The sequence below is a fragment of the Talpa europaea genome, assembly GCF_964194135.1.
Source record: "Talpa europaea genome assembly, chromosome: 7".
In the NCBI taxonomy this organism is placed as follows: domain Eukaryota; kingdom Metazoa; phylum Chordata; class Mammalia; order Eulipotyphla; family Talpidae; genus Talpa; species Talpa europaea.
Window position 1 is genome coordinate 33,148,271 of NC_140074.1, and position 13,291 is coordinate 33,161,561.

The 13,291-nt window shown below is 39.6% G+C and overlaps 1 protein-coding gene across 1 annotated transcript; it reads left to right on the forward strand.

Annotated features, from left to right (window-relative positions):
- Window positions 1-4,371: 4,371 nt before the first annotated feature.
- INSL6 (insulin like 6) lies at window positions 4,372-13,033 on the forward strand (the record flags this gene model as incomplete). The annotated part of the gene is given in 3 exon segments (XM_084237777.1): window positions 4,372-4,651; window positions 12,676-12,987; window positions 12,990-13,033. Coding segments are annotated over 3 exon segments (636 nt in total).
- Window positions 13,034-13,291: the final 258 nt, after the last annotated feature.

Here is a 13,291-nt window from a genome sequence, read left to right on the forward strand (position 1 = left end):
AGTGAAGTTACTTATGCATTCCTCATCTAATGTCTACATGTATTCTTTTTTTTTTTTAATAGAGGCATGTTTTATTTATTTATTTTTATTTGTTTGTTTGTTTGTTTTTTTGTTTATATATGCACTGGGTACAGTCAGAAGTGCGGGAGGGTGAGAGAATCACCAGAGCCAGAGCGGGGAGCAGAGCAGGCAGAAGGACCGAAGTACACTGCTGAGGGGAGCAGCGGGCGGCAGGAAGGTCTGCGCGCCATATGGGACCCTCCTCCCGTGGCCGGGAAGCAGCCGGGGATCGAACCGGCGCCACGGAGGCCGCGGGCAGCTTCGCAACCCAGCGCTCAACCGCTGCGCCACCTGGGAGGCCCTCTACATGTATTCTTAACACATGCATGATGATCTGTTATCCTACTGATATTAGGAAATATGTAAAATCATATTAGCATTTGGGTTTCTTATTTAATATGTAAGAAAATTTTCCTGGCTTTATTATATTTTCTGCTAATAATCATTCTCTCACTTAAGATACTTCTGCCTTTTTTATGAAAATGATAATTATGTTTTTGCTTTTTCAATGCTGTTAACTTAAAATGACAATAAAATTGTATCATTTTAACCACACAAATAACACAAAAGACAATATTTAAAATAGTTAGCTTAAATGCTATCTTGCATTAGTAAGAAAAAATAACTGTTTTTGAGATTTCTACTTGATAAGTTCCACTCTGTCACACACTGCTTTTCCTCCAGCCAGAATGCACAACTACCTTTTCATGATTTAATATTAAGTAAACTGTTAATAGCAAATAAAATAAAATTTAAAAACTCAACTTCAACAACATCTAACATCAGGAATATAAATCAAGCCATATTTTGTTGTTGTTGTTGATGTTAACTGTTAGAGTAGATATAGAAAGAATCACAAAGTGGATTGTTCTAATAGATTTTAAAAGACTTTTGTGTTCTTGAACTATTCATTGCTGGCAAACTAATAAGTCACTTAATCTATTTAGTTTGAGTTATATAAATTCAAGTATATTTCATCTAGGATTCTTTTTGTAGAGAACTCTCATGTAACAATAAGCTATATATTTTTTAAAGATTTATTTATTTATGCATACAAAGCTGGGGTACAAGCCAGAGGTGTGAGGGGTGAGAGGATTCACCAGAGACAGAATGGGGAACAGAACAGGCAGATTGAGGGAAGTACACTGCTGAGGGAAGCAGCAGGCGAATCAGGAGAGGTCTGCCTTGCCATGTGGGTTGCTCCCTGGCCAGCCGGGGTTTTTCACAACTCTCATGGGTGCCACTGGGAAGCGGGTCAATGTTGGGGGCAGTGGAAAGTGGAGGAAAAGACAGTGTGAAGGTTGAAAGGAGAATCAAAAATAAAATGGTAAAGGTGAGAATAATTAATCTAGTTACTGACAACTCATAGAGTACCTCTCAGAAGCTTTGCATCCTGAAATTGAATAGTCCTGAATGGCTCCTGATGGTCCTCTTGCAGCTGATCCTTCATACTTCCGAGTCAACACAAATAAAATAAAATAAAATTTTATTTAATGACAAAGCCATCGTATAGACTATACTGCACTTCCCTGCCCCTTCCCGCCTAATTTAGCAAAATGCTGTTATTTGAGAGTGCAAGACCTTTAGGGATTCCTGTCACAGTTTGGCTACAATTTATAACCAAAAGAGGCAGGTCATCGTCCCAGGTACCCTAGAGATTGAGACTAACACCCATTTCTCCCATGGAAATGTTCTGAGAAGCTTTGAATCTTGCTTTAAAACTCACATACAAGATGCTGACAGAAGAGTTCACTACTTCGCTCCATGAAGGTTAATCTAAAGTAATCCAGACAGGCACTAGGATAAATCCATCCTGTGAATTGGGGTAAAATCAGAACAGCTCCTGGACATCAGAGACCAGTGCTGACCTCAGAAGAAAAGATGCTGAGGAGAGCCTCCCTGGTTGTGTAAGGGCTTAACAGCACCGCATTATGAAGCAATCCGCAGCCTCTGCAGCACGAGTTAGATCCCCGGCTGGCCAGGAGCAACCCACATGGCAAGGCAGACCTCTCCTGTCTCGCTGCTGTTCCCCTCCGCAATGTACTTCAGTCAGTCTGCCTGTTCTGTTCCCCACTATGTCTCTGGTGAATCCTTTCACCACCCCCTGCATCTCTGGCCTGTACCCCAGCTCTTGTATGTATTTATTTATTATAAATAAATAAATAAATCTTTTTTAAAAAAAGATGCTGAGGAAATTCAACTCTGTACAACAAAAAGTAGAAGGAGAGAGACACTTAGAGGTTATGGCTAGGGGTAGGAACTGGTGTTTCACACCTGTGCTTTTGTGCTAGCACAGCCTAGAGAGGGCAGAGCTGCTTCATGTAGAAGCACACTCCTAACTGGGGGGAGAGATACCTGTGAAGGTGTTGGGATGAGCCAGGTGGGCTCATCTCACCCCAGTGAGAATGGCCCATATTAAAAAGACCAGAAACAAGTACTGGCAAGGATGGGGAGAAAAAAGAAAACTTGTACACTGTTGGTGTGATTTACACTGGTCCAGTCCCTATGGAAAACAATATGAAGATTTCTCAAAATATTCAAAATGGATCTATCTTATGAACCCCCCAATCCACTCCTTAGATCTACCCAAAGAATGCAAAAACACTGATTCAAAGTGATATCGCACACCTATGTTCACTGAAACTCTATTTTTAATAGTCAAGTTATAGAAACAACCTAAGTGCCCAAAGACAGATGACTGGGTCAGGAATATGTCATACACACACACACACACACACAAGAGAATATTATGAAGCTACATAAAATAAGATGAACTCTTGCCATTTGCAATAACATTGGTGGATGGACCTGGAGGAGCTGATGCTAAGTGAAATAACCCAGGACAAAGACAAATATTAGATGCAGTCACTTACATTCGGAATACAGAGAAACAAAACAAAAGGTCAGATATAGACAAAGGAATAAACCCTGGAAATCTGACATTAGAATTGAGGTTACCAGAGGGGGAAGGAAAAATACAAAACAGGGGTAGGGGAGCACAAGGGATTATGGTGGAAGACTATGGGTGTCTTGGTGGTGGGTGTGGTGCGGCAACAAACCTGAAGGGTGTGATTCAGTGCCTCTAAATCATATGCAATGTTTTATTTTTTTTAAAGATTTATTTATTTACGCATACAAGAACCGGGGTACAGACCAGAGATTCCGGGGGGATGAGTGGATTCACCAGAGACAGAGTGGGGAACAGAACAGGCAGATCGACTGAAATACACTGCCCAGGGGAGCAGCTGGCGAGACAGGAGAGGTCTGCCTCGCCATGTGGGTTGCTCCCTGGCCAGCTGAGGATCGAGCTCATGCTGCAGAGGCTGTGGACTGCCTCATAGTGTGGTGCTCAACCCCTTGTGCCACCAGAGAGTCTCCATATGCAATGTTTTAAACAAATGTTACTCCAATAAAAATAAATAATAAATAAAACTCAAAGATGCATACTCTAGGCATAGATGTTTCGAGTATTTGATTTCCAACCTCGAGTGCGTACCTGAGGTCTAATGAAAAGCAAGAACAGACATTGGCACTGACTTCTGACACCTTGGAGTTTGAGGGAAGAAGTTATGGGACAAACACACAAATAAGTGAGAACCAACCAAGCTATGAAGGTAAACACCATGAAGAAAGCAAGAGGTTTCTCTGAGGAAGCCATGCCCCATCAACAATCAGTGGGGAAGGGCCTTTCCCGGTGGCACAGTGGGTTGAGTGCAGCGCTGTTACACTGTTAAGCTGTCCGCAGCCTCTGCAGCACTGGTTTGATTCCCGGCCGGCCAGGGAGAGTCGCACATGGCGCAGCAGACCTCTCCTGTCTCGCCCGCTGCTCCCCTTAGCAGTGTATTTCAGTCAGTCTGCCTGTTCTGCTCCCCCCTCTGCCTCTGGTGAACCCTCTCACCCTCCTGCGCCTCTGGCCTGTACCCCAGTTCTTGTATAAAAAAAAAATCTTTACAAACAAAAAAACAATTAGTGGGGAAATGTGACTAGCAGGAGCTACATCTTTTGTTGCTGTAACGGTGATGGAGAGCCTCACTTTTCATTTGAGGAGTCCTTTCAGAAAGGAAGCCAACCAAGAAAAAAATGACTCATTCGAAGGAGCGCCTCCTACCTGCAGCCTAAGGTGATGCGCGAAGCCTGGGAGTGCCGGAAGCCGAGGTTCGCGGGCCGCACACGCCCCACCTTGGGTTCTCGTGAGGACGCCCACCACCTGGGCGGGCGCAGCTCGAGGGCGAGTGTGGTCGCAGGCGCCGCTGACGTTGTAGGGGGGCAGTTAGTTGGGGCGCGTGAGGGCCTTGACCGGGGAGCTCAGGGATGCGGGGTCCCCTCTGCTTGAGTCTTCTGTGGGTGGGGCTGCTGGGTCTTTGGTTCTCCCTTGAGCTGAGCACCAGCGACAAAGCCCGGAAGCTGTGTGGCAGGCACCTGCTGAAAGAAATAGTAAAACTCTGTGGCAATACTAACTGGAGCCATTTTGGGGAGGAACCCCCTCACAGACGGCTACTTTCCCACGCCTCTAACGTTGAAGCCTTCATCCCTGACCAGTTCCAAAGCTCCCAAACCACTTTCCAGGCCTGGGGAAGAGGCACAAATCCAGGTAACAATCAAAACCAAAGGCGCGTTTGTTAATCTGTGTACATTTCTTTCTTTTTTAAAAGATTTATTTATTTATTTATGCATACAAGAGCTGGGGTACAGGCCAGAGGTGTGTGTGGGGGGGTGAGAGGATTCACCAGAGACAGAGTGGGGAACAGAACAGGCAGATTGACTGAAGTACACTGCTGGGGGGCGCAGCAGACAAGTCAGGAGAGGTCTGCTGTGCTATGAGGGTTGCTCCCTGGCTGGCCAGGGATGGAACTTGCGCTGCAGAGACTACGGCCAGCTTCATAGGTTGTGTCTTAACCCGTTGCGCCACAGGGAGGCCCCAATCTCTGTACATTTCTTGTGTCCAAGTCTGCCCTGTCCAACGGTAAGCTTCCCCAGCAAATGGGACTTAGGCCTAATAAACAGGTAAACTAAAAATAGCATAAACCTCTATGTTGAAGATACTGAAAAACTCTGTGAAGCTTTTCTTTTTTACTTTGTGGAAATGTGTGCATATGAAGGTATACACATTTTAAAATGCTGCTTTTCCCCTAGCTTCCCCTTCCTTGAGGCAAACCCCATTTTGTCCATCAAAGCCTAACTTAGGTATGGTTTACCTGGAAAGTCATCACTAACCCTTCAGAGCCGCTCACTCCACACACAGTATTTAACACATAGTTCTTGTTTGACTATCATCAGGGCAGACTACAGGATCAGCCTGGCCCAGCGCAAAATAAAAATGCAGCCTCCCTGTTCAAAAGGCAAGAAAGGGAAACTAAAGGTACTAAAATATAAAACATTTTTTCCTTTCTCTGCTCAAACACCTGGTCCATTGTCATGTCAGGCTTCACTTAAAAGACTGCTTAACACTTTACAGGTTCAAGGTAAAATTATTGAGAGGGCCTCCCTGGTGGCGCAGGCAGTGGAGCTGTGAAGGTGTCCGCAGCCTCTGCAGCGCGGGTTCGATCCCGGCGGCCCGGCACGAATCTCATATGGCAAAGCAGACCTTTCCTGTCTTGCCTGCTGCTCCCCTCAGCAGTGTATTTCGTCAGTCTCCCTGTTCTGTTCCCCACTCTGTCTCCAGTGAATCCTCTCACCTTCCCGTGCATCTGACCTGTACCCTGGTTCTTGTATAAAAATAAATAAATCTTAAAAAAAAAAATTATTGAGAATTTCAAGACTTCCAGCAACTGAGCATTACACCAAATTCACCAGATCTAAGTGTATGTATATGTATCATACCATATGATAGGGACTATCTAATGTATGTGCTTAATATCTATAGTGCTTATATTTAATGCTTTTAGGCAGTCTTTGGGAAGAAGATTGATGCTTCAGCTCCATGGTTATCTTCCAAATATGTTTTTATTTTGTGACCAACACGTTAGTTACCCTATGATTTGTGCTTGTTTTATAGGTTGTCTGTATCTTTGAAATGCCTTTTTTAAAAAAATTTTTTTAGATTTATTTATTTATACAAGCACTGGAGGGTGAGAGTCAGAAGCGCGGGAGGGTGAGAGAATTCACCAGAGCCAGAGCAGGGAGCAGAGCAGGCAGAAGGACCAAAGTACACTGCAGAGGGGAGCAGCAGGCGGCAGGAGAGGTCTGCGCGCCATGTGGGACCCTCCTCCAGTAGCCGGGGATTGAACCAGCGCTGCAGAGGCTGCAGGCAGCTTTGCAACCCAGTGCTTAATCACTGCGCCACCAGGCAGGCCCTCTTTGAGATGCCTTTTAAAGTACTCTAGTTGATTTGATTTGGACAACTTTCGCAAAAGTCAAGGTTTCTGAAATTAAGGAAAGGAGTAGCCTATGCCAAAAAAGAGGCTCTAACATAGATGACTGAAACAAACTAAAACCAGGCCTAGTACAGTGTAGGCACTCCTTAACTTCTTTTTAAATGAATCCATGGCTGGAACTTAGAACTTAATGCTAAGGGCACGAAATATCTAAATACAGGCACAGTGGAGCCACCGGGCTGAATCTTGATAATTTTCTACCATCAAACCTACCTACATATAACTTGCTTTATCCTGCTATTACAATGGAGGGAGTGTCTCTCCCCAAGTCTTCCACTTGTTTTTAGTTCAGTGATTCTCACAATTTTCATGCATTTATGGATCACTGGGGAATACTGTTAATGCACACATTCTGACTCAGGGATGGGGCCTGACAGAATTTCCATAAGCTCCCAGGTTGCTGGTGGTTTGATGATGCTTTATGGGTAATTAACCCATCTCTCCTTACTCTTTTTGTCCACAACTGCCACTACTGCATGTTGGGTGAGCATTTCTCTTACATCAACTACTGTGCTCTCTCTGCCTATTTATATATTGTCAAAATTTTACCTTCAGCGATCCAAGCCTGAGTTTATTGTAAAAGAACTTGAAATTCATTTTCTCAACAATGCCTTCTCTGGAGACTATTTTTTCAATAATACGAAAGTCAACTTTAAAACTCAGAGCTGACTAATGACCCCTCTATTTCAGGTCTTTTTCTTGCTCTCCTGAACAAATGTCATTAATCCAATGAGGAGGGACATACAATGAAACAAGATTTGTAGGAAATAAAAATGTATCCAACAATATTTCAAATCGCCATGCCTATAAAACATTATTATGTAAAGGACAGTTTTCTGAAGTGGAAATATGTGGAGATAAAGCCATAGTTGTTTTGAAATTTGTGGAAGAAGGAAACACTCATTATCAATATAATTTGTTATTATAAAATATTTATCAATCAGTAAGGGAAGATGGCATCTAATTTCTGTGAATTTCCTGTGGATTTTCCAGTGGATAATTTAGAAATAATAGTATGTTTCCAACCTAGAATTCCAACATAGACTATATAATTAGGCCATTCTTTTATATATATGAATGTGGTCAAAAAAATGATCAACTTTTATTTCTTATACCAGCAGGACATATTTCTCTGTTAGATCAAATCACTTACTAACAGTTTTAATATTCTGATGAATAGTGTATCTATTTGAGTCTGACACACACAAAAATGATAATTTCATACAGCAATACTCAAAACCACTTTTTTCCAGACCAAACCACCCTTGCATAACTTGAATCTGAGACTGTGTGCTTGTTAGTGGATCCTGAAGTGTAAGCCCTGTTTTGATGACTAACCCCAGAATATGACACATGAAATTGACATATTTCTGCATTATGACTGAATAGCCAGCTATCTGCCAGGTAAAACTATTAATGTTTCATCACCAGCTTTTTATAATCCATAACCCCTATTCTAATTACTTTGGCCATATCCTCTATACTTGGTATTCATTCCTCTATTCATGTTTTCACATATTAGTGTCACAACTGGGTCAGGCAGGACTCTGCTTTTAATTTGTTAATCAGATTTGAATGCCTATTATGTGCTAGGTATTCTTGGTGCTTGGGATATAAAAGTGAACAGTTTTATTGAGGAGGCCCCTGTGCTTGTAAGCTTACATAATAGTGAGGGTGGACAATAAGCATAGTAATACAGCATGTTAGAGGATAGCCTGTCTTCACATATCTTCTTGTCCACTCTCATTCTCTCCCTTCCATATGCAGCCATTCTAATGTGTTTATATTTTTATTTATATTTTCTTTTGCAAATTGTGCAGTATTTTCTGTACTTTATATTAAAACACATCTAAAAAGTACTTTTATATCAAGATCCTATTGTTGCTATGTGAACATTTAGTCCATTGCATTGAACTGTTGCATTTTAGTGACAAACACTGAATTTACATAGCCTTCTACTCCCTGCCACTATAAATAACACTGCATTGAACATCATTGTATGTATCTCCTTGTGGACCTGTGTGGCCATATCTCTGGGAGATATATATATATATATATATATATATATATATATATATACACACACACACCTAGTTGCTGTAGCATAATACATATGTGTGCTTAATTTGAGAAGTATCAGATTGCTTTGCAGTACCAATTTATAGTTGTACCTACAGTGCATGAAGGTTCCTGTGGTCTCATATCCATGCCAGTAATTAGCCTTATACATATTTTAACATTTTCCATTGTGAGAGGCATAACATGTTTGTGTTAACTTGCTCTGAAATTAAGCACTTCTTCATATGCATATTAGCCTCTGGGTTTCTTTGTCTGAATGCTTCATGTTTATAGATTTTGCCCATTTTTGACTGGAATTGTCATTTTCCTGTTGATTTATAATACTTATTAAAAATCTAGATCCACTTCTGTCCCTCTGTTAACTTGATAGTGTTAATTTTTACATTAGGTTATTAATTCTTCTGAGGTCCATTTTTCTGTTCTGGCTAGGGATACAATGTTTGTTTTCTTAATCTCATTTTTCACTACATAATGACTTCGTTTTCTGAGTACCATCTACTAAACAATCTGTTTCCCCCTTTGACTTCCTATTTAATTGTTCTTTTTGTTTGACCTTTTTGTTTGACCTGTTTAAACTTATTGTGTGAAAGTGCAATATTTTTAATACTACTACTCTCTAGAATGTCATTAATTTGGAGAGTAAGTCTCCGGTGTCTATTTTCATTCTCTCAAGAGTGACTAAACTAATTCTCAAACTTTACTTTTTCTTAAATCAAATTTTATTCATTTATTTATTCACTCACAAAACTACGTAATTTCAGGAATGCAACTTCATACCTGGTAAGTGTACCAGCTTCATTCACCTACAAAGTTCTAGTGTCATCACAGTGTTTAAATTGACTCCTCTACCAAAGGCTCTGCCTTTCAACTCCTTCCCCTCTGGTAACCAGCATATTTTTCAGTCAACCTTTATTCTTTCATGTATATTTGAAATAAGGTTACTGAATTTCTTTTTAAAAAACCCATCTGTAATTGTAATTGGGATGCATGGGATAGAGATTAATTTGAAGAAAATTTATATCTTTACAACATAAAGTGATCTGTAGGGGCAGGACGGGCACAGAGCAGGTTTTCTAAGATTCCAGCAGACCGGGTAAAGGAGCTTCCTGGAGCCCTTGGTGGGTTTCTCAGGCTTTTATTGAGCGTTTACATGTACTGCAGCAACCAGGTACACAGCAGGCAAGGTGCTGGGGGGCCCAGGAGGCCTCCAGGCCTGACCAAGTCTTCACTCTGGGCTTCTCTGGAGTTCTTTCTCCCTGTCTCTTTTCTGCTTCTCCTGCTGCCTCTGGTTCTCTCCTGACTATCTCAATACTCTCCTATGGCCCACAGAAGGAAACAAGATGGCTTGCAACAATGTAACAATTGCAGGTGCCCATCTGGCATGGCAATCCTAATGGTAGGAGGGCAGAAAAGCCTGAAAACCATTTACCCTACACATCCCAACCAAAAGCATGATTGTCTTTGAATTCTACCATTCGAATTTTAAAGTTTTCTCCATGGATACTTTCTGTATGGTTGGTTAAGTGAATGCCTAATACTCTTTTGTTGTTACTGTTATAAAAACTTGCTAATTTTATTTTCTGGTTTGCAATTGTTGGTTAGAAACATGCAGCTGATTTTTATAGCTTGATTTTTATCTATTACGTTGAACTACCTTGTTCCAATAATTTATATCTATAAATTTTTCTATCATTTGCAAATGATAGTTTTGTCACTTTCTTTCTAATCTTTACACCTGTGTTCCTCCCCACCCCCATAGCATTGGGCAGGTACTCTCAGTGGCCGTTAAATAGTGATAATGGTCTAGTTTTGCTGCTAACTTAAAGAGGGCTCTTATAAATGCCTCCATTAGGTATAATATTTAGGTTCATGCTATATAGTCTATGCTAAAATAAGGAAGCTTGCGAAAAGGCATTTTTTAATCATTATAAGTAGGGTTGAATCATTGTAAGTAAGGCTTTTGTGAGGGCATCCTTTCACATAATCATGATTTTTCTTTTAATTTATTTATTGGGTACCTGTTAAGGGCCAGATAGTGGTCTGGACCCTTGGGATGGGTATATCAGTGAGTAAAACAAAGATCCCTGGTTTCATGGAACTATGCATAAGCCTCACAGAACTTGTATAAGTAATAAACAATAAATAAGTAAATATGAGAAGGTAATAAGAGCTATACAGTAGGGAAAAGTGAAACAGTATAAGAGATCAGGTAAGTTCAGGATGTTGAAAGGTGGAGTACAGTATTAAATAGTATGGTCAAGGTAGGTTTGATTGAAAAGGTGAGATTTCAGAAAGGAGGAGATAAAGGAATTAGCCGGTAGATATCTGGGGAAAGAATATTTAGGTAAAGAAAAGAGCACAGCAAACATACTCGAGTGCCTATAGGGGATAGCAAGGAGGCCAACATGGTGTAAGGCCAGTGAGAGGTAAGTAGTAGATCAGGTCAGAGAGGTTTCAGGAATCTAGGGTATTTTATACCATTATACGAGCTTTTGCTTTTACTCTGAGTAATACTGGGGGTCATTACAGATTTTTGAGTAGTGACACCATTAATATGTAAAAAAGACTCACTCTGGCTAGAATAGAAGCAGATACCTGTTAGGGCGCATATTAGAAAACTGATAGTGGTTAGATACGGGTGGTAGCACTGAGGTGAAAATTGTTATATTCTAGATGTATTTGGGCAGATTTTATATGAGTGCTGAGAAAAGAGAGAAATCAGGAATGATGCCCATATATTAAAAAAACATGATTCAAAAGTTTTTGCTTGGACTATCTGGAGAAAGAGGATTATGACCAATTGAGAGAAAAAAGACCCTAAGTGGAACAGGTTTGGAAGATTACCAGTGGTTCTGTTTTTGACACGTTGAGTTTAAAATGTTCACACTGAATTTTAAACATGTTATATTTGAGATGACAAAATGGAGGTGTTGAGTAGGAAGTTGGATTTAGAGTTTGGAAGGAAAATCCCCCAGAAAGTAGAGATAGAAAAGAGAAACAAGGACTGGGCCCTGGGAGACAGCCAACATTGAAAGGTTGAAGAGGCAGTACTTGTAAAGGATGGACACAAGTGACTAACAGATAGGAAGAAGAGAAAATTTGGTGTCATGGGAACCAAGAAAGAAAGTGTATTAGGAAAGCATATTTTTGATAAGTCAAATAAGATGAGAATTGTCTATTGTGTTTAAAGGTTATCATGACCTCAATAAGAAAAGTTTTGGTGGAGTGATGGAAGGGAGTAAATGCAAATTCTTTTCTGCTTCCTTCTATTTTCTCAGAGAGCAGTAAGAAAAATTAGCTGTAAAGAAGATGAGAATTTAATTAATGTGATAAAGTGTGTTGATAGATTAGTCTATTCTTGCATTTCTGGGATAAACCTTTCTTAATATACTTGTAAAATATGTTCATTGATTCAATTAATTTCTTATTTAGGACGGTCAAAGAGATATTTGTAAGAAAATGGGTTTATAAGATTTTTTTAAACTCTCAGATTGTTATCTAGTTTTGGAATAGTATACATAATACATATAAAATTGGCAGCTTTTGCTATTTTCCTGCAATATTTGCATTTGACTAAAATTTACTGTTCTTGAAAAGTAGGTAAATCTACCTCTCAAAGCATGTCTGATGCTGTTTAAGATGGTATCTAAAGCCATTTGGACAAATTACTCATCTGATAAACAGGTAAATAATATGTGGTATAATCATATAATGGAAAGTTAATCTGTGATAAAAGGAATAAAGTGCTGATGTATGCTATAACAAGACTGAACTTTGAAGACCTTATGCTAAGGGAAAGAAAGCTGACACAAAAGGCCACATATGGTATGATTTCACATGCATAATAGGCAAAGCCATAGAAGTAGAAAGTAAATTAGTGGTTGCCAGGGATTGGAATTGTACACTTCAAAATACTGAAATTTATGGTATATGAATACCTCAATAAAAAAAATTGTTGGCATCTAAACCTTTTTATAGGAAAACACTACCTATAACTATTGGTATTTTAGTTAAAAATATGTACTGCTTTTAAATACCTTTTATTTAAAATGTTATTACTTAGTTCTTAATAATTAACTGATTTAGTATTCCAGTGTCATGATTACACTTTCAGCTAAAGGAAGGTTTTAATAAAGAAGATTTTTTTCTTGCCTCTTCACAGTCTTTACATCTGCCTCTCGGGAAGAAGCAATAAACAGTGGGGAAATGCAGTTACTGCATGAGTACCAGCATAAAAAGGCCAACTTGCTACCTGATAAAACAAGAAAACTTCACTCACTACAAGATATCAATCCACATATTCCTAAGCTTGGAAAATTTCAAAAGAAAAATGCAGACAAAATCAAAACCTCAAGGGATTTGTTTTGGGGTGATCATCCCCAAAGAAAACGCAGAGGATACTCAGAAAAATGTTGCCTTAAAGGATGTACAAAAGAAGAGCTGAGTATTGCATGCCGACCATACACTGATTATAAAAACTTAAAGAAAAAAGAACATCAGTTGTGACTGTTATATACTAACCATTATAGAAATTATACTAACTTAATAAAATTTAATATATTTATTACTCACTTGTAAATGTTCTTATAGGTTGTTGTGAAAAAAATTTGAATGTACTTGCAAGCATTTGACAATACTTAATTGTGGCAATAAGTGTCTTAATATTTTCTTTGGTGACCCGTATTTTCCAAATATTATTATATTTGAAGATGTTACCAAAAAGTGGTATAAGCATTTAGACATCTAAGAATTACGTGTTCTTTCTTGTCATTATGGTT